Below are 25,841 nucleotides of genomic sequence, written 5' to 3' on the forward strand. Positions count from 1 at the left end.
AAGCCTCTGATTTAGCCCCAGACACGAGCACTCTCTTCCCTTCATGTCCAGGTCAAACCATCTTCACTTCCATCCTTGGACAATGCTGCCTTTCTAATTATTAATCTAATAACTGGCATAGCTTCTATAGCCTTCACAGAAAAACACAGACCTTAATTTTAATAATCTCAACAGACCTTTCTTCTCCCTCCCCTGCCAAAAGCATTCTTCTTTTGTTCAGAAACAGGTTTTAAAAGTCTTTGTTGCTCTGATGTGACTGGAAGAACCTGTTTTTAACTTTTTGGGGGATACTTTATTTCTCTAGAGGGGAAGGAGATCTAAAGCTTCTGTTATGGACTTAGAACAGTATGCTTGAAGAGGCCGCCGGGTTACTAACTGGTACAGGTTTAAGGGTTCTACAGGATCCTAAAGCCTGTCTGTTATTTTTACACTTGTAAAATGAATTGAAATTGAAGAAATATTTAACTAAAACTATTTATTCATTTAAAACATAACACTTTAATAGTACTCGCATGCTTAATGCAGTCTGGATTTTTCAGAAATAACTTTTTAATATTTTTTAAATTAAAAATATCAATCTGAACATCAGATGAGCGAACAAGTTGCAAGCTAGACAGTCATAAAGCTGTATATACACCTCCCAGTATTAACGGCCTAAGAACTCCAGTACCTGAGATTTGAGTATATGACTATATTTGTCTGAATAACTATAACTAACATTTTTTATATCCATCACCCACAGTACTGAACTTTTAATTAATGAGAAAAGTGATAAATCTATCATTATTGTAGCCCAGTGCTGTATTATTAATAAAAGGAGATAAAACCTATTAAAAAGATTCCCCCTCCGCCCTTCCCTCCCTCCCCACCCCCCACCTCAGCCAGTTTCCCCTCCCTGGCATTGTTTTTTGCTGGACTGTTGGATTATGCCTAGCTGGCATTAGCCATTTGGATGGGCTTGCAAAACAATTTTTTGTGGCTTCCTAGTCCCCAACAAAGAAAGGTAACCAATTTGTGTCCACGGTTTTTGTGTTATGCCTATGGCCCGCCCAAGGTTGGCTCTAGGTTTATTGATGGTGGATGGGCAACAGGACACTCTGAGGCAGGTTAGCTGACTCATTTTAGATTGTTTAAATGTGTGTGTGGGGGGGTGCGGTCAGACCAGCCCCAGCCTCCAGTAGAAGTGCAGCACTGTTGCTTGTCCTGTGGTCTGTAAGTTTTTCAAGTGATAATTGTCAAAATAACTTGGGGTTCCTGGGCACTAGGCCCAGTCAGAAAGGATTTTGTGTGCATTCTGGGAATCATAGCATTTATTTAACACTTTGCAAACATTGTCTAATTAATTGACCCAGCTTTCCCAAGGGGTGGGTAAATACCCCCACTTTACAGGTATGGAAACTAAGGCAAGAAACAGGTGGCTAGGAGTCTTTGTTCCATACTCGTGGATTATGGCCTGGCCTCAGTTTTACATGCCTCTGCTGTCCCGCGTCTGCAGTACAGCAATGTCATTTACCTTAGGAAATTCCAGATAGTGGAGAACACTGCAGCTCATCTACTCAGCAACACTGACAACTGTGAGCACATCGAAATGACCCCTTCTCCCTACAAGGGCTTCCCATAGAATATCAAGTTAAATTCAAGGTCTCAGACCTTATCTTTGGGGTGCGCAATGGCCAGGCTCCTGCATATCTAAAAGATCACTTTCAAGAATGTTCTCACAAAGAAAAGGCTTTGCATTATTTTAAAAATGAAATCAGAGATTATCTCTGACCTTTCTAGTTCCCCAGAATCAAGGGATGAGGGAGTGGGGCACAGATGCTGGCTTTGTAGGCCCCATAGGCCAATATGCAGTGGGGAATAACTTGTCAGTTTTTAAAAGGAAACCTGTCTGAAATCCAATTAACATTAAAAGCTTTAGGCCAAAGTTTCCAAATTTAACGGCCTGTTTTTCAGAGGTCCTGAGTACCTGCAGTTAAAGTCAATGAAAGATGTAGGTCCTCAGCACCTCAGAAAATCAAGTCATAAGTGCCTAAAGTTAGGAACCTACATAAAAACACCTGATTGCCACAGATGTTAAACACCCACAGTCCCCATTAAGGTTGTGGCTAAGTACCTAAATAAGGACTCAAGTTTCAAAACATAGGCCCCAAATTTGAAAACGATGGCCTTAGCCTTTTGTAGGCAAGCAGAGTCAAGTTGTTAGAGCAGATGACAGGAAAACAGGAGAGCTGGGTTCTAGTACCAGGTGTGCTAACTTTCTGTGGGACCTTGAGCAAGTCACTTAACCACCCTGTACCAAACTTTCTCCATCAGTAGAATGGGGATAGTAATACCTATATCACAAGGGTAGTGATTTGTTAATTACATTAGTGTTTGTGCTTTGAAGCCTTTGGATAGAGAGTGCTATGGAAATTTAAAATATTGTTATTGTTTATTATTCTTATTTTTTCTTCAGCATGCCTCAGAGTACAAACTCAACTGTAGAGCTGCTTTTAACAGGGGGCTGGATTTGGTATTTTTAGAATTTTTTTTTCCTTCTGGACTGTGTCCCTTCTCATATAGTCCCATTCTCTTCTGATGCTTGGAACTTCTGCCCAGAGAAAACAGAACGATCTTTGATTTTCATTGCAAACTTCTCTCCAAAAAGTCAAACAGACTTTTGCTTTGGACTCAAGAGAGATACAATGGAAGTATAGAATCATAGAATATGAGGGTTGGAAGGGACCTCAGGAGGTCATCTAGTCCAACCCCTGCTCAAAGCAGGACCAATCCCCAATTTTTGCCCCAGATCCCAAATGGCCCCCTCAAGGATTGAACTCACAACCCTGGGTTTAGCAGGCCAATGCTCAAACCACTGAGCTATCCCTCCCACCCAAGGGAGTACTGAAGTACTCGCACTTCAGCTACTTAAGAAAATGTTTTCAAAGTATTTCTCCTCCAAGTCTTTTGCTTCAGTGTCAGAGAAAGTTTAAATACCAAAAATAAAATAAAAACTCCAAACCCACCAAACTTTGAATTCCCTTCCATGTTTCTTTCCCCATGAGGATTAAGGGGTTTTAAGCCATATTAGTCTTTCATACAGTAATACTTTTCTAAAGAAGAAATTTCTAGGTTTGGAGCATATGAGTCCAACCTTCTTTGATTGGCCTATTCAAATATAAACCCTCCCAGTCGGTAGTTCATTAGTTCATGAATATTTATAGCACACAATAAAATCCACCAAGCCTGATGTGTCACAGGTGCACGGTGACCATTTTGCTTTCACTAAGCAGTGCTTGAGAAAGATTAGAACAAGTGGGCTGAGTCTTACTTGTCTTATTATATACGTATTTGTACATATGTATACCGTGGTCACCCTTTGAAAACTTTCTGGTTTTTCCTTTGGTAATTTGAAATGTTACCTTACTATTTACAGTATTTCCTACACATTTCCTGCAGGGAATATTGCAAATATTGGGGTATTATTAGTCACATTCTAAAGCAATTGAAAAATGGTGATGGGCAAACATTTGGCGTATACAGATATTCAGACAGTCTTGATTGTTTTTGGATGGAATTGCAAAATTATTGGACAAGGAGAATGTAGTAGGTCAGAATTTTAGTAAAGCATCTCATGCTAAATCTCAGAAAGTCTTACCTAAAAATTAATACAAATTAGCTGAAGTAGGAAAACGGCAAATGGACTGATACTAGTTACAGTTTCTAAAATAGATGTCTAAATTACACCCACTACTCCTTGGGGAATTCTACACCAAAATTAAAAATTCTGTGCACAATATTTTAAAATTCAGTGTATTTTATTTCTCAATAAATAACTGTGGAGGCTCCAGCATGGTAGTGGGAAGCAAAGGCCATCACCCTGCAGATCCCGTCCCCACTGGGACGCTGACTCAGCGATGAGGCTGCAACCAACCCGCGCTAGGCTCATCGAGATAGCAAGCGAGAGGGACAGAGTGTCACATGCATGCCCAGCCCTTGCCCCTGATCTAGGTGTGGGGCAGGCAGGCTCAGCCCAGCATGATCCAAGTGTGGAAAGTCTTGGTGTCAGGTGAGAGGGTTCTGTGTGGGGCAATCTGGATGTGGGCAGCTTGGAGGAGGCTCAGGATGCAGGGGGAGTGGGGGTCTGGATGCACAGGGGCTTGGTGGAGGGTTCCAGATGAACGGGGACTGGAACACTGCAGGGGGGCCAGATGAAGGTGGTTGGAGCTCAGCAGTGAGGGGGTCTGGGTGTGATGGGATGGGGTTTGGTGGGAGGGTCTGACAATGGGGGGTTAGTGGGAGGGTCTGGGTGCTGTGGGGTGGAGCTCCAGGTGCAACTGGTCGGGGCTCAGTGGCATGGAGGTCCGGAGGCAGGGGAGAGGGGCTCAGCAGGAGTCTGGATGCAGGGGGCTGGAGCTGGTTGGGCACATCTGAGAGACTCAGCGGGGTGGGAGGGGTCCAGGTGCTGGGAGATTGAGGTTTGGGGGGGCAGGTGCGGGGGGCTCGTTGGGGTGGTCCTCATAGGGGGTGTCATTGGGGTGGGGGTTCAAGTGTGGGGGACTCAGCAGGGGGTAGTCTGGGTGCAGTGGGGAATGGCTCAGTAGGGATCCAGTGCAGGGGCTGAGGCTCGATTGGGGGGGGTGTCCAGGTGCGGGGGGTTCTGGGTGAGGCTTGGCAGGAGGTCCGGATAAGGGGGCATCCAGATGTACGGTGGTTGGGCAGAGGGGGGACAGTGACCCCTCCCTCTGCGGTTGAGGAGTGATGTGAGTAGGAAGCAGGGGTGGAGGCGGGGAGCTTTCTACAGCCAAGGGAGATTTCTGGGGCTGGGTCTGACCTGACCCCAGCTACTCCTTGCAGGGGAAGAGGAGCTGAGCCTAGTGCAGGGTAGGAGCCACCATCTGCGTCATGTCCTCCCCCACTCACCCACCCCGCAGTGATTTACCTCTCTGCTGGCTCTTCAAATTATGTACCCATGCAGCTGGGGATGGGGAGGTGTGCATGACCGCTCTTGCATCTTCCCTTTGCTTCCCCATCAGAAGTCCTTTTTGTGCAGCAAAGCAAAAAAATCTGCTGGGGACATGAATTCTGTGCAAGCACAGTGGCACAGAATTCCCCCAGGAGTAACCCAAAGAATACCCATACAGAAAATATGTATGTGTTCTTACAAAACAGATAAAGTATAGGCACAAATAAATATATGCATGTACAACTTCCTGTATTATATAAACACACATATATTTTCTGCACACGATTTCCTCTTTGTCCCACATATGTCTGTTTTGCTTGTAAAACTTAGGCATCTGTTTTTGAAAATATGTCCCTAAATTGATGGAGACAAACAATTAGCTCATAGGCTGCATCTATTCCACTTGATGTACTTATATGTTCCAGATTACATGGTCAGATTCTGCAGAATCTAAGTTTTCATGTCAGATAAAGTTTCTGGACCCTGTGATTTCAAAGATAGTCTTCCTAACTTTAACTGAATATTAATCTATCCAGCATTGTCTTTTTTAATCTGCAAATGGAGTCTGAAACAATGTCTGTGAGAGTTGTAAGCTCCACTATTTCTCCAACCACTTAGCAGGTTTTAACTCTGAAACCTAATGATGGTGCGTTATATGTCAACATTAATGTCTTCATTGCTAATCATTTTAGCAGATGGGATGGGGAAGGGATAAGAGTGAAGCCTATGGAGGAAAACTGTAAACTGCTGCAGGAAGAAAAACGCGGAGAGACAAAAGAAGAAAAGAATAAGAGGCAGAGAGGGAGGAGAGAAACAGGAGCATGGGAAAGAGAGAGAAACAAAAGACAGAAATAGTAGTGGTCATGAAGTTGAGTATATTTTTCTGCTGAGGGATATTGATGGTAACAATAAGGCATGAATCAGAGAATAAATCATGAGAATAATAACTGAAATTTCAGTTATTACATAACAGCCAGGTTGTACCATCATAGTTCTTGTGAAATCCTCCTACTAACACCAGTGGGAGGTCTGCTGTGCATTGAGAGGGCTAAGTAGTACATTTATATCCTAACCCACAGATAATAATTAAAAACAGAATTCAGTTTTGTCCACAAAATCAGTTTTATCATCTGTGTCCTAAATGTTTCACTGTACACACCGCCATTAGTCAGATCGGTTGGTTAACATTCTCAGAGTAAGCGGAAGAAAATGATAGAAATAAGGGCTCTATTTGCATTTGAATAGTTTCCCTGGTAGCTCAGTTCAGTTCTCTTAATTGTCCATTCATTCATTTCTTGCTAATGTAGTTGATATCGGTGACTGATTTTCTATGCTAAACAGGAAGCACCACTTCTTCATTCTAGGACTCATTCCTTCCTACAACTGCCCTGCTGTTGGCTACCAATAGCTGCCATTCTATTATCTTTCATCTGGCCCAGAGCTGACAACAGATGGCCATCAGTGTGACTGTATGAAGCATCCAGCAATGGTGTACTGAAGAGTTTCCTGGCCAGTTCTGCAAACCTCCCTCCCTTCCTCCCTCCACATCTTGAATAAGCTCATCATTCCTGGCTCCACTCTCCACTGGCTCTGCAATTTTCCACACAGCGAAGGCAGAAGGCTGCCACTGAGCCACTGGAACTCTCCCATTCCAGACCTGCGTCTGACTCCCATGTCTGTGCATAGCACAGACAAAGTACAGGCACTGTCCAGCTGGTTCTGACCCTATAGGCTGCAGCAACCTGGGATGTGTTGCTGCTATTACATCACTGAGCGTGCCACCATTTGGGATCTGGCTCTTGAACCCATTTGGTTACTGTGTAGCAAAACGTGCTTCCCACATAGCAAAGACAGAAGATTTAATTCTGCTCATTCAGCCGCTCTGTGGGATCTGTAGTCTGAAACTTGAAGCAGAGGCAGAGCTTAGCCACTGTAGCATCGGATCTCCTCAAGCCATTACTCTGGTGGGGTTCCCCCCTCCCCACCTGCAATGCTCTGGAGGACTCTGCCCCACCAAGATTAAGCATGTTAAATGTGAAGAAAGCAAAAAATGTGACTATTGATTGTAGACCTAAAAGGGAGGAAAGTGTTCATTTCACTGACATGCTGGTGCATTGACAGGTCTGAATGTTTGGAAAGCAGCTTCAAATGGGTGGCTGCCTTGCATGTGCAGAAAGATATGTTGTTTGCTCTTGTCGGAGTTGGCTAAAGCAAGGTACCTCTAGAGCTGAACCTGTAGTTTAAGAGAAATTCACATTTGTAGCCTTTATTGTGATATTTGCAGCAAGTCTACAGCTACTAACAGCCTCTGCCCTGAAGCTATGAAGGAGTGCGGCTCCATTGTTGGAGAGAGAGACGCGTTCTGTGTGGAAGCCTGAGATGTGGCAGGCAAGATGAATAGTGCTCCAAAGCAGTGCTTGCAGTGCTGTCATTTAGAGCAGGAACACTGAGCCTTTAAACGAAAGTGAAACACAGGGTAAATGAATCCTTTACAAATCTTAAACTGCTTAAAATCACAAGTAGTTTCCATGGATAAGTTCACTGAGCAGGAGGAAACTTGGGAGGGGACGGTTCCCCCTTGCAAGGAGCGGAGCGGTACAGGCAGTTTGTTAAAAAACAACAGCACTACAACACCTAAGGTGTGGCTAGTGATTCCTCAAGGGACATGTCCAGGAAAGTACAGTAAAGAGAGATCTTGTCTCCGACGAGTTTCCTCCTTTTCAAAACATCAGCATCTTTACATTGCTTCATACCAAGCATTAATCAAAAAGATTTGAATGCAGATGGCAACACAACTGGAGCAATTCATAACAAAACCCTAACCCTGGAGGAACAGGTTTCAGGTTTACGTCTCAACCTGCTAATTGGGTCAGGTTAACAATGCTTTGAGCAAAGTGGGGCTGACCTAAGATTTTGGGTGGAAACCATGTGAAAATACGGTGGATTTGACACAAAACTGGTCAGAAATCTGAGATTATTTTTGTGGTGTTTGCTTTGCGTTCAAAGCTCTGGGTGACCAGCGCTACCCCACCCCATCCTGTAAACTGAAAGTAAAAAGTGGTTCATTCCCTGTGGACCAAAACTGCTAGTTATGCACATCTGTACATACAGCTGTAGGTGTTTCTGCATTGTTAGAATCTAATGTTGCTGCAGAATTACCTCACTAAACCCACACTAGACTAAACATGAGCTGGGTGTATATCTGTCTGTGTGACTAGATGATGGATACTTACTAGTTTTCTTTGTTTCTTTAGCTACATGGCATATAATTTTGGGAAACTGTGATACCATTACATATTAGCAGTGCATTTTGCTTTGCTTTGAGTTTGTAAAGGTGAAAGGTGATTGTGCAGGAAAATGGAACAGTATATTTGCTGTGAGACAGGCACTAAGAACTCACTCCCATGCTCAGTTATAATTCATGACTATACTGGTGGGAAGCCCTTATCCCTCTGTGGAGTTAATGCATCTCTACTGTAGCCTGCTGAGAGCACCCTGCATCCCCTCCCACCATCTGTGCATTCAGTTGCGTGCTTTCTCTCTTTCTCTCTCGCTTTCCTGTGACATCTCTTGGTGTTAAAACTGTTCAGACTACTACTGTCTGGTAAAGGTGGCTTTATGATGTGTATTAATGTTGAATTGTCATTTAAATGGAAAAGAGCTGGAAGCGATATATTACAGTTTCATTTAAACTCTAATTTAGAAAATGCTGATTAGCAAATTAATAAAAAGATGTCTGTTGCTTTAAACTCCTCGAACTGTCTTAAATTTGCTGTCCATAATACTAAAATGAATAATCTGCATGAAAAAGTGTAGGGACAGGGTAGAGGGTTTACTGGCAAAGTTATATTTGTTCCCCATCTGTGATTATTCTGCTGGTTGTTGGTACAGTGACTCTCCCTTTTTAGTGTTGTGATTTGAGCATCCTTATATGTGGTGCCAGCAACATTGTACATTGAATAGTATTTACCCACTCATCACCTGGCTGGTGCAGACAACTATTTTATTTTCTTCATCTTGACTTCCTCTCTGAACTGAAGCAGCTTGAAGGCTGCAAGTTAATTGCTTCTATGCTACCTGAGATTTGGGATTCACATGAGCAGAGATCATAAGCTAACACAATTTTACTTAAATATTGAGAGTTTTATGGTGGAAGACACTGTCTAAAGAGAACTGAGTTGATACTACCCTATAGTTTAGGAAGAACTTAACTGGACCACAGAGCTTTGAGATGATGCTTTATTAATCTGCCCCCTTGCTGTTAGGCTGGGTTTTAGGCTGTGTGTTATGCCTAAAAGTATGGTGAAATTGCATATGGTTCTTTGCAGCAGCAAGATTAATTTGTGGAGTTTCACGATATTTGATCTTACATAGTCTGTTGTTTGTACTTTTTTTAAAGGTATAAATCAAATCCAGGCCTGAAATACCAGTGTATGAATTTAACAGATGTGGTGCCATAAGGGACCCACTGAGTTATAAACTGCAGAAATGGACTTTTTATATTTCAGACTCTTAGCTTATTCCCAGGAGGTTTTGGAACCACAGAAGTGAGGTGAAAGGTCATGCTTTCAGACAGTAGCACCCACCCACCACTTGACGTTTGGTGTAATTGTCAGAAAATCCACAGCTAATAGTTTTGTTATGCAGTCATAGCGTTCTGCACAATAAAAGTAGGGCAAGAATGACTTCAGTAGCTCAGTGTCCAGGTTTCCTTAGGTGAAAGATCACTTTGAGATGACACAGCTGAGTAGTCAGGCTGAAATCCTACTTGGTATTTTATTAATTTTGCACCAAGATAAATCCTGAATTCTGACAAACTCCATGACAGGTGAAATTCCTTCTTGCAGAATCTGCTCAGCAAGAGGCTGCTCATTTCGTTCTGTTCCGAGGCAGGCAACAGGAGGGCAGCTTTATAATCAGCCCTCAAAGGACCCCCGGCCGCCCCAGAGTCTTGGGCTGATTGAATAACTCCTGGGCCTCTTCCCCTAGGCCTCCATCAGCAGGGGTCCTGTGGAAAGCAATCTCCCGCAGACTGGCACTGAAGTGAGCTTTAAACTACTATTTTCTGCTCTCCAGAGGAGCCTGGAGTACTAAAAGATAGATGGACTGCAGATATTTTGTGAGAAACTGTCAGAAGAAGAGCAGAGTAAATGTTTTTTTTTTCCTTCTTCTTTGAGTCACACACTATATATCACTGTAGAATTTCTCCCAGTATCTTTTACATTTAAATAAGAAATTAATTGGTTGCTAACCTTAAATTTCCTTCCTCCCTCTTCTTTTTCTTTTTCTCCTCTCTGACTTTTTTTTTAATATTCACTCAGAGGCCCTTTGCTTAACCACAGTTGCAGAAAATCAGTACCATTTGCACTGAAATATTTATAATGACAGAATGAAAAATTGGATTCATTTTCTGGCCTGTAGCCGAACAGTCTGCAACTTTGTGCAGCATTGTTTAGCATCTCTCATTCCCTCCTTTTCATTGGGATTGTTTTCAGACACACATGCACACACTGCCCATGCTGCAGAGGAATGCTAAGCAAAACACAGAGCCATTTTTAGTCTCAACAATGAGAACACAACTTGCTTGTAACCTTTCAGCTCTTGATGGAGGGATTTTGGGGAAGGAGGCATGGCGAACGTCCATCTTACAGGAGAGATTATAAGGGATGACATGCAGTAATCACTTTTGTACGAGGAAGCACACTGATTGAATTCAGTGAAATGTTTCCATATATTCCATGAGAGGCAGTGTGGACTTAGCACCAGAATGGATGCCAAGAGCGCTCTACTAATTCCTGCTCTGCCACTATTTCCCACTGTGGCCTTGGAAATCTCACTTGACCTCTCTCAGGGCCAAATTTTCAAAAGCTCCCTTTATGTGCATGCGTGCCCTGACATTGGGGATTGAGCATATGCACTTTTGAAAATGTGACCCCATGTCTGTTTCTACATCTGGAAGATGGCGGTGATTATATATTGTTACTTACATCACCTGTGAAGACGAATTAGTTAATGTTTGCAAACTACTTTGAAAATTAAGATCCAGATCCTCAACCCCCAGCTTGGACTCTGGCAGCACAAAAGTGCTATAAAGCTGCATTAGCCAGACAATTAAGGATTCCCTCAGTGTGCAGGAATGCCTGGGTGGCATACAACCAGAGTACTTGGTTGGTTCTGTGCCACCCCCACTCTATATAGGTTTTGGACTCTCCTGTAGAATTTGATAGAAAATTATATCCCTGCTATAGAATTCTATCGGTTGGTTCAAAAAGCTGATAAAGTAGTCTCTGGTAAATTCTGTAGATTTTTAGACAACCAGTTTAAACAGTAGTTAACCCATGTGGTCAAACTTTCAAACACTGGTGCCTAAAGCTGGGCACCTAAAACCACATTGGATCACCTAAGTAAGTGGTCTGGTTTGGGATTGGATGCTTCAAGACTCAGAACAACTTCTGAAGGTGCTCAGCACCTTAAGCTCCTGTTGATTTAACTGGGAATTGCGGGTGGTCTGTTTCTTTGAAAATCAGTCCAGATTTTATGGAACCCAAGTGTGAAAATATTGGCCTTTTAGTTTGATCTATATTTAATTAATAAGTGCTTTCCCAGTACAAGTCTACCTACTCCACTCCAAGTCACCCTTCCAGGCCCAGATTTTTCTTTCTTGAATTAAAACTTGAGAATTTTGAGTAGCTTGAACTGTTCTTTTAGGAGCATAATCCTAGCAGATGTATACAGCTATGTTGATAAAAAGGAGCATTTACTATTAGGATCAATACAGATCAATTTGTACTGTACAGCAGACTGTAATTTGTGAGTGACACATACTTTTATCAACAGCTGAAAGTTTCTTACAGACTTGCAGATTGGTCTTTTTCTTGTGTTCCCAAAGATAGTTTGGAGAAACATGCTGACATGTCAGTATGAAGTAATGTGTGTTCTGACACAACCAGCATTATAATTTAGAAGGAATTTTGCCTGAAGTTGTTTTACTGTAGCATTGCTTTGATTCGAAAAAGAAGTTTCTACAAAGTGGTGTGTTTTAGGACATGACAAAACGTTCTCCAATATTATGCATATATTCAAGAGACTTTCTGTTTAACCCTTACTATTGCTTTCTGCTTTTCTATTTTTCTTTTTGTATGTGTGTGTGTGAAAGAGTGTAATTTTTAATTTTTTTAGCAACTAATGTGAGACAAAAATAATAGAAACCAAAAGAAATGTGAACTTTAACATTAATAACATATATTTTTAAAGCTGTCATTTACATTATAGATCTTCTTGCCAACTTAACAGCATTTTAAAAGAAAGCTGAAAGCCAAACTATGCCAATCAGATATATTTCTACAGTTGACGGCCCCAAAGCTAAGATATAGATGCTTAAAATGTTTCAAATGCTGAACAGAACTGCAGTGACAATAGGACCCAGTCCACCGTGAAGTGATGGTACAGATCTTGCTGATGATATTGCGCAGACATGTTGCTGAACTGTAAGGGCAGTAAGAGTAGCCCCCAAACATGTTTCATCTCAGCATAGGAGATAGTAACTTTTCGGGAAAGCTGCTTTCTCCCTTGGCCCAAATCTTTGTGTTGACTTTGTTTTTCTGTTTGGAGCGCCAGTCAGTTTAGTGAAGTTATTCGTTTATACATTTTGTCAAGGTAAAGTAAATGTAAGAGCTTTAAATTAGAATAAGTGCCACTTCTTTATGGCAGATTCCTTTGAGGACTGATTAGAAAGCAGACCGCCTGTTGTCTGCCCCTTTATGCATAGCAGTATTGCTGTGTGTGTACTTGTTTATAGCTTACCTTTGAATTTGTGTAAGAGTGCGCTGTGGTATGATGAATCGCCCTCTGATAGACAAGATTCTGTCTTTATTCTGGGATCAAGCTAATACTTCACTTTAAAGAGTTATTTTAATTAGGTAGTTTTATTGTAATGAATTAAAATTAACTTGGAGAGCAAATTATATAAGAATGCGAGGGTTACAGATTAGTCTCTCCATAGCTACAGCACATCTTTTTTGTAAAGGAATTAAAATTCTGCATATCAGATAGCTTAGCACTACATATGGGTGGCTGCTGAGTGTAATTGGTATCTACAGTTATTTTCCCTCCTAAATGTGATTCTTTTCACTTTGATCAGAGGATTGCCTATACCAAAAATAACAACAAGCAATAAGGGACAAAATTGGCATCTGCAAAGGGATGAATTCACTAGTTGTGAAGAAGTACAGTACTGTAGCATCATAAACCAAACCAACAAGTGGGGGGAGCATTTCTCTCTACTGTAAATTCAGGGAAAGGTAGGAGCTAACAGCACATCCCACTCTCAATATGCCAATGTCCAAGTGTGCGAGAGGAAACAGAAAGGCCAGCCAAACCCAAGGAATATAAATTATTTTGAGATGAATATTGTATCACTCATGGAGTAATGAGGAGAAGAAAGCGTTGATAAAAGAAGAGGAAAATCTTGTAATATTTATTTGGAGCTTGATTCCTCACTGCCACGCCAGTTGTGTAGTCATTGACACTGCAAAGAGGGTGTGAAGCTCAACCATTCTGCTTTGGTAGCATTTTACACTCGCATTACACAAAGTATCTACACAAGGGCCAAGACAGTAGAGATCAGGACACTGTGTTTTACAAACAAGATCCCCAATGAGAGAAATCAAATGTTACTGTTCTTGTAACACGTCAGTAAATGTGTTCTGAGTTTGTAGCTTTGCAGTGTATGTAATTATCAAAGTATAGAAAATGGATAACTTTTTAATGAAGATAGACTACATTCTGAAATATCTTAAAGTCACCAGTACAGCAGGAGCATTGCTTTTCTTAATAAAATGTTGTTTGGGTCATAGTGGAAGGAACACAGCTACCAGGTGAGGTTGTCTTTAGTCTTGACACATGGGACATGACCCTCTCATTCCCAGATATTTGCCAGCTTGGCAGGTCTCTGAATTGTCGTTATCTGCCGTTTCCGGTATTCTAATGAGTGGAGTTGCAACAGGCATGTTACATAAACCACTGTTACATTTCTCTTGATTCCTGGAATCACAGGGGAACCTGGTCCCTCATTTGAAGTGCGAAGGAAATCAGTAGATGGATCATAGTGTGTAACCAAGGTAGGGGTGGTAGTACCTAGCTAGTTATGAAGTCATAGTATGAAGAAGCTGAGGGAATCTCTACCTATAGGCTCAGGAATCTTCTGTCATTACCACCAAACCTGCACGTGTTCCTACGACAGTGGCTTCTTGAGGGAAAGGTACAAGGAGACAAACAAATGAGCAGACGTGTTAGCTGTGTTGACATTGGGAGGCAGTTCCCCATACCTTTTCATTCTCTCCCACACATATTTTAAGATTAAGGCACTATTGACTATGGGCCACATTTTGTCTGTCCCCTTATTTTGTGCCCAGAAATTATGCATTGAAATGTTTTTACATCCTCTTCATTGTGCATGCATATTGACTAGCGCAGTGCTTAAAGATCTGATTTCCATGTGCAAATGTGGAGATGGTTCCATCTTACAGGAGAAATTAGAGGCTGATTGTTGCCATCTGAAAGTTTTGGCCCTCTTTGAGTGTCATTTACCTTTACTTGAGTGAAAACTCTGTTTGCACTTTACCTTTTTCTGTTAATCTTTTGGGGATATATAACCTTCGATGAGCTAAATGTTGGTGTAGGGGGTACTGTATGCTCGAAGATAGTACATGCAGAATCTAAGTTTTGAGCTCCTTTTTGTCACCTGATAACCATAAGCACAATACATATAGGTACAACACAAAGTGGTGTAGTGAACACAGTGATCTATGGATTTGTTGTGTGTATAGATCTGTCTAAATTGGGGTGGGCAAACTACGGCCGGTGGGCCACATCTGGCCCACTAGCCATTTTAAGCCGGCCCTCGAGTTCCAAATGGGGAGCAGGGTCGGGGGCTGCTCCACGCAGCTCGCAGAAGCCGCGGCATGACCCCGCTCCGGCTCCTACGCGCTTCAGTGGCCTCCCCTCCGGCTCTCCAATGGAGAAGGGACATGCCGCAGCTTCTGGGAGCCGCTTGAGGTAAGCACTGCCTGGAGCCTGAACCCCTGAGCCTCTCCCCATGCCCCTGCCCCAGCCCTGATCCCCCTCCCTCCCTCCAAACCCCTCAATCCCAGGCGGGAGCACCCTCCTGCACCTCAAACCCCTTATCCCCAGCCCCACCCCAGAGCCCGCATCCCCAGCTGGAGCCTGCACCCCTTCCCGCACCCCTGCCCCCAGCCCTGATCCCCCTCCTGCCTGCCAAACCCCTCGATCCCAGCCCAGAGCACCCTCCTATACCCCAGACTCTCCAGCCCCACCCCAGAGCCTTCACCCCCCCCCACCAGCCCGGAGCCCCTCCCACACCCTGAACTCCTCATTTCTGGCCCCACCTCAGAGCCCGCACCCCCAACCAGAGCCCTCACCTCCTCCCGCACCCCAACCTCAATTCTGTGCGCATTCATGTCCCGCCATACAATTTCTATTCCCAGATGTGGCCCTTGGGCCAAAAAGTTTGCCCACCCCTGGTCTAAATAATAAAGGACTATAGGCAAGTTAGTGTTTTTTCTCTTTGACATACGAAGAAACTATTGTTTCTTGTAATTTTGTTCAGAGGAATTCTTGTATGTGCACTTTTGGAAAAACTGGAAATAATCATTGTTTTAAAGGTTGCCCTTTGCATATAAATCACAGCTGTGTGTGCTTCACCCCTCCCCTCTCCCCCCCCCCCCCCCCCCACACACACTCATTTCAACTGGGTGAATTTTGAAACCTATGAACAGGAGTTTAAATTGTAGGCCCACCAGTCAGTTTAGGTTTTGAAATCTATGCACTGATCCGGCAGCTAGTGGTCATACTGCTTTAAATGAGAACAAACAGAATGGAAGTTGGGGAGGAAAAGGGCCATGGGAACGCTCTTCTGATGACACATGCAGAAACACACAATGGATGTGCAAAAATAACATTCATCTTAAGTGTCTGCTTAATCACTAAAACGACCTATCAGAATTCAACAAGCAAAAGAATACAAGAGGAGAAGGAAATGAGTAACATTTCCAACAGGACATTTCTGTGCAATTGTCAGTTTAAGCTCCGTTATTTGTCACTAATTACTACACTGAGCTGTTAAATATTTAGTAGTAGTTTGTTTAATTGGGTTTGACCTATAAAGGAGTCTGTACATACTGTAGCTCTAGTTCCAGGAGTTCAGTTAGAGCTAGGCAAATAGGAAATTTGCATTCACGTAAGAGGAACACATTATGTTATCAGGCAAGGTGTCTCCCTCCCTCCCTCCCCTCCACACACAGATTTATTTGTCTTTAAGAGATCTAAAATTAGAACACAGAGAAGGAGCATCACTCCTGGATGTAAAATAGGAAGGAGGTCATTCTTAAACTTGTTTACAGATGTTCTAGTTTAGAAAGCACCAACATGATAAATTAAACATTACAAGAAAAAAAATTAAAACATAGCAACAACTGGCACAAGAACACATCTGTCTGTAAAACATTGACTTAATCCCTGAATATCTTATTAGGCAGTATTGCCTATCAAAGCTACTGTACTGTAGCTGCAGACAAATGTGGAATCATTCAGCTCTGGCTTCTATTTGCTCTTTTGACTGACGATGTCTGACATAGTGGAGAGAGTCCAGGCTGTCCCCTCCTTGTACCGGGGATGTAGTTTTCCTTTTGGTATAAATGTCAGCCTACACATCTGCAAAATACATTTTTTTCTATTTGATACAGCCCTGATTCTCTTCTCCCTAACACCTGTTTCGCTAACTCCATTAGTTTCAATGGATTTTTTCATTATTTATAGCAGGGTAGTTATGATCATATTCCAAAGAGTTAAGATTTTAATGTTAGCAACGTATTTCTCAGTGGTCCTTTACTTCCCCATTTTTATTTAAACTATTACCTCTGCTTAGTGAAGCGTCTTGATTATTGTTATTGCAATCATGCATATGGTAATCGCTACAGGAAGAGGTCCACCCATCAGTGATATTTTACTAGTGGCTTTCTGAAAGTTACTGAAGAAACATGGAAGTGTTACATTTTTAAATTTCAGAATACATCCCTGAGTGGATACTATCCAGTTAGTGCTTTTAGCGATTCTGTTTTCTCAAGATTTTCAAGTATGAGAGTCAGAATGCGCAAGGCTTGGGTGTAAACAGGAATGCATTGAATAGTTACCAGTAGTGCCATTTCTGAATCACTGTAATATAATAAGAAAACAGATAAACAGCTCCATTGAACTAAGTTGTTTGGATAATTGTAATTCGTCATGAACTTTTGCAAATTGTCCTTGTTAACAGTGGTCACTCATGACCAAGGATGACCCTTTCATTGCTCATCATACCTGATTAGGGGCCTGCTGCTGCAAGGTGGTGAACACTATTCAGTTCCCTCTCTGTCAGTGGGATTTGAGGGTGCACAGCTCCTCACAGGAGTAGACTCAGTAGGTATAGTGGAGGTATCTCCGTCGTAGTTCATACCAAACATATAAACCCCAGTTTTCAGAGTTTAAATTGTCTAGTAGGTTCAGACTTGGTATGCAGATCTTCAGCCTGGATGAGCCTTCTGTTTCCTCTTTCTAAAATATGTAAAGACTTTTAGCACCAAACGAGAGCAATATTGCTCCTCCTCTATACATTGCACTGGAGTACTGAATATAGTAGTTACTCCCCACAAGCCTACAACCTGCCTGTAATCTCTTTTTTCTCTGCTGCGAAATCCTCCTATGCTAGCTTCCTGCTCCTCGTCTTTGACAAGCAATGAAACATCATCTCCTTTCCAGCTGCTGAACTCACTCATACCAGGCTGGACCTCCAACTCCCACAAATGAACTCATTTTCCAAGTGTTGTCATCTGGAAATTAGGTGTCATTCTAAGGGGCTACCATTATGGAAATATTTTTGAATTCTGAGCGTTCAAAAATAATGATTTGGGATTTGGAGGGGGGTAGTTTATTTTTAGATTATCTTTTGATAAGCTTTGGACTACATGCTCATCTATATTTCAACTATATCAGAGTCAGGAGAATTGTTTACAACATAACCGTCCATTGACCCAGTTACAAAATTGTAGCATAGACAGGGTCTAGAAGTGTCCCTGGAACAGCGTTAAAACCTATACTAACCCAGTTGTTGATGCCACATGAGTTAGTCCTGGTTATGGGGACACAGGTGGGTTCTATCTACCTCTTTTAGCTGCTTTGAAATGGCCTAAATATTTGTCTAAATCCAGCTCCTGAGTAAGCAGATCTTGTTGCATGTGTGATTTGGGAATGGTTCAGTCTTTTCCTATCCTAGGACGAACATCAGGAAAAATGTCCTAACCATGAAGTCTGTGAAGTATGAAATAGTATCCCAAGGGAAGTGTTGGGAGCTCTAATTAAACTTGGATCAGGCAAAACATTTGAAATTACATTTTGTAGGCAATAATCCTGCATTGGTAGAGTGGATGGATAAAATGCTCTAATAAGTCTTCTCTGTCTTTAAATTCTATACATTTCTGTTATTCTCTTTTAATATGTTATTTCACTTTTTCTTTTAATGGTGACAGGATTATATGATGTTGTGTAAAATGATGTTAAATGTCAAAAGAAAATGCAACAGTTTCTGTGCAAGTTTGCAATGATTGCATTGAGACAAAGAAAAGAAAAACTACCCCTGTGTAAGCCAGGGACATCAATGCAATGTGTCAGATCTGCAAGACAATGGCAAAAGAGTGCAATGGCTTTATATGGTTACTGTTTTGACTTTGCATTTTCATATCTATAAAGAATAACCTCATTGATCCAAACCTAACAGAAATGTAGTTGTGTGCATCATTCAGGTTGTTAGAAACACTTTTTATCCAACTGTTTCAAATACCCCCAAAGACTTTGGCTAAATGAGATTGTACTGTAGTCTTTTTGCATCTTAATTATTAGTATATATTAAATCTAAGTATTTTACAAATATAAATAGCTCCTCAGTATAGTCTCAGATACAATCACATTGCAGTCTATCAGCAAAGAACTATTCAGGATATTCAGTGCTGCACAATGGAATGGGGCTCTGACAGAGACCCATGTGTGCTGCAATACATAGGCACCATAGGGTTGAGGATAAGGATAGCAAAAGCAGCCTTAGCTGTGAGTTTTCCTGATATTTGTTTGTTTCTGAACTTTTTTTTAAGATGTTACAACTTTTTTTCTTGCTGTGTGTTTGCTGTTTCACCTTTTTTGTAGTGTAGAGCTTTGTGTAATAGGTATTATTATATCATGACAACGTAAAGTGATGAAGTATCAGATTGAAGTTCAGGAAACCATGCTGACACTGTGGAATTGAATTCATGATTTGGCATTAACATTCTAATTAAGGTTTTGCTTGGGTTGCCATTTTAACCTTCCCCTAACTCCCCCGACCCCTCTGCCCTGACCATTCTGGAAAATCCAACATCCTGTCGTTAGCTCTGGACCGTTTGGAAACTATGGTACAAAGTAAGAAGTTTGGAATAAAAAGCAGGGGACAGAAGCAGAAAATCTTGATTAGAAAGTATAATTTAATAGAACGTGTATTGAACCAAATGTATTGATTAATGTGGAAGATATAGTACTTATATTGATTCTAACTAGAGATTTAGTACTAAAAGCTGTAAGCCAAAAAGCTGTTGCAAATTGCTACAAAAGTCAGTTTAATGCTGTCCTTGAGAATGCCTTCACAAAGAAATTCTTCTAATGTTTGAGGAGTAGGTAGAATGCGGTATATGTCAGTTTGATCCCGGAGGGTTTTATTTTGTACTCTAATAGCTGTTACGAGCCTACATTATATCCAAGGAGTAATTTTCCTTAGGGGTGCCCAGCTCGCTTTGTGTCAATATTCTAGCATTTTAAGTCACGTACAGTATATGCTTCTGGGAACAGTGCAGGAGCCAGCCAGACTCATAATGGTCTGCATTCATTAATAAAGGCAGAAGCTTCTGTCCCTCCATTGCCCACTACAGGGATGCCTCCCTGGTCTTTAGGGACCCGTACAGACACATTTAAAGAAAGCTTTATTTTGAGTGGGCAGGAGATGAAATGCAGGACTTGCAGGCATTTCCTAAGTCAGCTATATGCCCAAGCACAGGGGTGACCTTAATAGGTCAGAGAAGAATGCAGGTCAAAAGACTTATTATCCAGCCTGTTGGAAACCAATTGCTTTTGTTAAAAAAAAAAAAAACGTAGTGCTTAAAGGTTGATAGTAATGTAGAATTCTTCTTTACAACCCGAAATTGTATTGTAGTGCAATGGGGTTATAAAGAAATAAAATAAAGATTATCCTTACTGTCTGCAGATAAAGGAGTCCATATATAGGATAACATGTAGTGTCCCATAATTAGTTAATCAGTAATGATTGATTACGGATGTTTATGTTCTTGAACTAAGGAAAAAATAATATGCTGCTGTGGTACTGTCACCATCTGTTGAAGGAAGACATCCACATTTAATCTTTATATTTCTTTATTTGTACCCTCCTTGCACGGTTTCTCAGGTTCAATTGTGTCCTATTTCATCTAGTTAAAAAACATCTCATTTAAATTGAATGCAACTGCAATTCACGTTAGAGATTCCAATGAGATAGTGAATCAGTGGGGTTTTTTTCTTCACTGAGTTTGATGCGATGGATGGCATTTTTTGCTAGCTAGTATGTCTGTTTTCTGTCTGAGATATATATAGAGAGAGAGATACCAAAAAACAGAAAAAATATTACTTTCTACTGTCTTAACAGTTTCTGCAAAACAACCTCATTCTCTTTGCAGAGGAGATTTCTCTACCACTATTGTAGTGAAATCTGTGTATGATTTTAACCTTACAGCACTAAGTACAGGGATTTCCCAAGGCTATCTACTCATGGAAAGCAATGTAGTCTAATGTTTAAAGCAGCTCACTGGGAGTTGGGATTCTGGGTTTGTGTCACTGGGTTGGCTAGAAACCAGGTAAATATGTTTTGAAAGAATTTTATCTGTGAAGTATGTTGAAGCCAAGTTCTTGTCAATGTTTCCTAAATAAAATCAAGGTAGGGAAGTAAGGATTTGTGAACATCTTTCCTAGTTTCTTTGGTTTTTATTGTGAGTAATAGATTCTGTGGCAAAATGGGCTGCCATTTTGTGTGTGCAAAACTCTCATTTGTGTGCGCACACCCAGTTTTTCATCATGAAATCAGACGACCTTTGAAAATGTTACCTAACTCTATTGGTGAGGATGTGTTGGAAAATATATTTTTTCTCTTTCCACTGCTAAGTATGAAATAGAAATTTTTGCTTCACAGAGGGACTGACTGTACTTCATGCTCAAAGGAAAATACATGTCTTTATTGTGGTGATAATGAATATATGATGTCTTCAGCACTTTAGTTGAATTACATATATTTAGGAAAAAAAATACGACCAATTGCTCCAAATTCAGGACAGTTATTTGCTGTAGTAAATTTCTGGAGCAGAGATTTTTAAAACTTCTGCTCTTAAATGTTCTGTGTCTTCTGTTAAGGGCAGATTCTGATGGCATAGCCACACAGCAGTTCCCAGCACTAATATTCTGCTTTCCCTGTGTATACAGGACTCCCATGTTCCTGGCAATGGGAGTTCCATATTGTGTTTTCCCCACATGCGGGAACTCACACTGTTATGAAAGTGGGAGTTCTGTGCACATAGGGAGAGCGGAATATCAGCATTGAGATCTGCTGTGTGAATAATACAGAAGAATTTTGCCCTAAATTTTTAAACACAACCCCCCTCAGAAAAAACAACAACAGTTCATAACTGGGATTAATGTTCGCAATTTTCAGTCACTTAAACATGGGGTCTCCAATAGATGGCTTTTTGTAGGATGGAATATGGCTCTCTGTGGGATTACAGAATTTTCCTCCTTTTCTTTTCTCTACCCTCCCATCCTTCACCTGCTTGTCTTGTCAATGTTATGCCTGTGACGTGCTTTCAGTTTTAGTTTATGAAATAGCCTTTCTGCTGTTTGTGTATTTCTCCCTAATTCACTGCTGCCTCAGAATACATTTTGGAAGCATTAATTGCTTTGGAAAACTTGACCGATTGCATGCTGTTTTGACTCTTTAAAATAAGTACAATTGCTTGATGAAGGTTGAAGCTGCCCCAGCTCTTTCCATTGGGGACAGTGTTTGTTGTGTCCTGTCCTACTCAGCATTTTTCTCACACCACTTGTTTCTGAATGTATGTCTTCATTATCTCTTGAGAATCTCCATTATGTGCCAGGCAGTATAGTCTGGAACACAGAGCACCAGTGCAAGTGGATCCCATTTCATGGTTTGTTTTGTCTCTCTCACTTTTGTGCCTTTTTATTTTTAATAAAAAATGTTATTGCAGCCGAAGTACTGAGCACACATGTAAAGCTCCTTTCAATTGTTTCACACACTGCTGCGTGGCTCTTCCAGACCCAAAACTGATTACGTGTAGCTCAGACAGTCAAAAAGCAGGGGATGACTGACACATACTCCCATTAGATCAAAAACAAAAAATACCCCCAAAAATCTCTCTTCGAGGTAACAATTTGGCTCTGACACTAACCACTCAAAAGCAAAGAAAACCAAATGTAGGTTGTCACTCCATGTTTAACTTGTCCCATTGTTTCTAGGTACTGCAGGGTTTCAGATCAGTCTGTGGTGTTATAAGCGCTGCAATAATGGATGCAACAGGATGACAGAAGGGTAGACGGTCAGAGTTAACTCTTAATTCCCTTGCTTTTATGGTTTAAAGTCAGAATCTATTACCCGTGACCAACCAACATTTTAGTCCGCAACATATTGTCACTGCTTTATAGCACTTTGAGATGACTTTGTGGAAGATGATATACAAAATCAAATGGAATAATAATCTCTTTTTAACCACTGGCCTTGGTGGATCTGGAGTCCCTGCTATATCAGCATTTAATCATTTTGTATTCACATCTGGAAAACGTGCTTCCAAGTGTCACTGGGTCATTTTCCTTTTCATCTTGAGACAGGCACTACTTAAAAAATTCCTCGGTCTTACCCTGAGAGAGATCCTTTTCTTGCCAAATATCCCATGAACGTACGTGTGTGTGTGTGTGTGTAGAAACGATATGATGTATTGTTAGATTAGCACAGAATCACACAATATTCATCTTTATTTTTCTGTGGCTGCATTTATGTTTGTATTCAGGAGTGGCTCTTGAGGGTGTGGTTCAATACATGTTCACTTCACGGAAAATGATGTCCATCTTTTGGGCATGGGTTTGTTTTAAAGTGTTGTAGTCTGGAGGAGTCTGTATGTAGATTAAAACTGATAAAACAAGGGGAGGGGACTGTGTACTTTAGGAACTGATAACGGGACACAACACCCTTCACCTCTAGGTCACTGGTCCGAATAGAGCCGGGTCAGTAGTGACAAAAATTCATTACTATCTGATGGCTGTTCTGTGGTCTGTGAAATAAGATTGTGGACTTTGTCCAGTTCTCTGTGGATATGGTCTACATCACAAAAGAAGAATCAGCATGAATTGGGAACCTTGTCTTAGTTGCCGGATGAAGCACAGAGACTAATGTAGCATCTCATCCAATAGTGGTGATCCCTTTGCATTAGGACTGGTGTAGTGAAACTTGCACTGCTGCTGCCCTCTTTGCACTCTTTCTGTGGATAAATAGCAAACTTCATATTTCCAGAGCTGATGCTGTCACCTTTTACATGGCAATAAATTCACTTAAGGAAACAAGGGTTGAGTTGTTCTTTGGTGGATAGAGGGATAGTTCTGGCTTCCCCACCTGCTTGTCAGTCAGCCAATTGAGTGCTTTGGTGGGCATGTCGGCTCCTACTTTAAAATATGCGCTTCTGATTGGGGGGAAATGTCTGGTTGAATTTTCTAGTAAGGATGCTAAAATTAATGTATTTCTAGTGTGTAGGCATTAAGGCCACATAAGAAAAAGAAATGTGTGTCTCATTATATATAATGGGCTAAATTCATCACAGTGTGACTGGGCACTGGAGCCAGTGAAGTTGTGTTCACTTTCAACAGGGCAGAATTTGCTCTAATGTACCTTGAGGTATTCAACTGATATTCATGTGACTTATAGAAATGATACCAGTGCTAAAAAGCCTCATCTTTTAACAGCAAACTTTCTCCAGGCCATTTAAAAGAGAGATGGCAAACATGTTTCTCTTGTATACAATATAATATATTCAGCGGGTAGCATTGTTAACGCAGCTTTTTCTTGTCGCAATGCCTAGACTACAACTAAGTCACTTCTTTTATTTTTGTTTCAGAATCATACAATGACCCAACATAGCAGTTAGTGCAATGCCCATCTCTTCAGGAGAATCCTTTGTGGCACAAAAAGGGAACACGTTTTACTCTTTGCACGAAACTTTCATTGTTAATGTATATTATTCAGAAACATTGTATTGTACCATAAAACTTGTATTATCAAAACTGTTGGATGTTCATGTGTTTGAACTTTTGAGCACCGGATAGACTTCCTGTATATAACGTGTTGCACATGTATTATGTTGTCTGATACTAAAATGGTCTTATAAAGACAAGTGGACTTGGGCCCTATTCAAGAAAGATAAAAATAATAATGTGTGAGGAAAAAGGCTTAAGAAAATGTCATTTTCAAGAAAGAGGGAGAAAAAATCTCTGTTATACTACAGCTGTTTGGCCTTCCTTTCATTTAAACTTAAGTCTAGAATCTCTCTCTTTTGGTATACAAACAGATGAATCTGAGACTATTTTTTATTGCTGAAGATTCTTGCAAAAAACATGAAAAGACTCTTTCTCACAGAGCAGGAACCCACAGTTGAATAAGGCCCGTATATATATTTGTAAGCCTTGCGATATGACAGATAGCATTACCATATATGCAATAGTTGTTATGTAGATTGTCAAAGAAACTTTTTTTTTCCTGAATACCATTTGAAGCTTTGAGTGTTCAAGACTTTCCTTAATGATTTCACACAGCCAAATTCTTGACTCAGTTGAACTAACCTGTATGTTACTGTTATTAATGTTTACTCTGCGGTCTGAACCTGGAGATTACTGGAATTGTTTTCCAAGAGGAAATAAATTCAGTTTACCATTATGTATGAGTGCAATTGTGTCTTTTCTTTTTCTTATTACAGTACCATTAAAAACATATCTGCTGCTTCACTGCAGTTGAAACATGCACTTGAAGAAAATATTCACTGATTTTTTTTTTCCAATTAGCCAAGTCAATAGTTTTACTCCTATCTGCTTGATGCTTTGGCTCCTAATGGGTCACAGTTTATCCAAAATTTCTAATAACCTCAAGTGTGGAGTAATTATTTACATATTTCACATGCCGTGCAAGCCAAGCTTGCAACCTTCAAACCCTGGAGAGAGAGAAGTAGCGCCTAGTGATCTGAGTACAGGATTCAGAACCAGGAACGACCTCAATTCTAATCCCAACGCTGACACTGATTCTCTGAAGCTGAAGTCCCTTACCCTTTCTACTGTCATGGACAGTGGTAGGGGGACATGGCTAGAGCATGCTGCAATACAGCGATCTCCACCAGCACAATGTCCACTAGGGGGCTGGTATAAGCCAGTGTATCTTAGCCCTGGCTGAGGGCTGATTGGTCCCTGGCTGCTCTCAGTGTAGAGGAGAAGGGGAAAGGCCGTGCAACGGCACATTAGCCCATCAGCGTGCCAAACACTGCTCCAGCTCACCTGAGAATTCATGCCAAAGACATGCGTTAGATATGTGGGCACTGTATTTCCTGTTGCTTGAGTTGCTGGATTCATCCTATTGAAACTAGTGTTGCTGAAATATTGCAGTCTTAGAATTGTGCATCACAACAGTCCAAATGGCTGGAACTGACAGCCTCATGCTGTCCGAGTAGATATAAAG

At 41.2% G+C, this 25,841-nt stretch overlaps 1 protein-coding gene across 5 annotated transcripts in view; it reads left to right on the forward strand.

Annotated features, from left to right (window-relative positions):
• ZNF521 (zinc finger protein 521) overlaps positions 1 to 25,052 on the forward strand; it is a 269,245-nt gene extending 244,193 nt beyond the window's left edge. For all 5 annotated transcript variants that reach the window (XM_073331350.1, XM_073331352.1, XM_073331354.1 and 2 more), the window contains one exon: positions 24,238 to 25,052. In XM_073331350.1, coding sequence (XP_073187451.1) covers positions 24,238 to 24,267 — 30 coding nt within the window. In that variant the 3' untranslated portion in view covers positions 24,268 to 25,052. The remainder of the gene's footprint in view (positions 1 to 24,237) is intronic.
• The last annotated feature ends 789 nt before the right edge of the window (positions 25,053 to 25,841 follow it).

The sequence above is a fragment of the Lepidochelys kempii genome, chromosome 2 (genome assembly GCF_965140265.1).
Source record: "Lepidochelys kempii isolate rLepKem1 chromosome 2, rLepKem1.hap2, whole genome shotgun sequence".
Taxonomy (NCBI): domain Eukaryota; kingdom Metazoa; phylum Chordata; order Testudines; family Cheloniidae; genus Lepidochelys; species Lepidochelys kempii.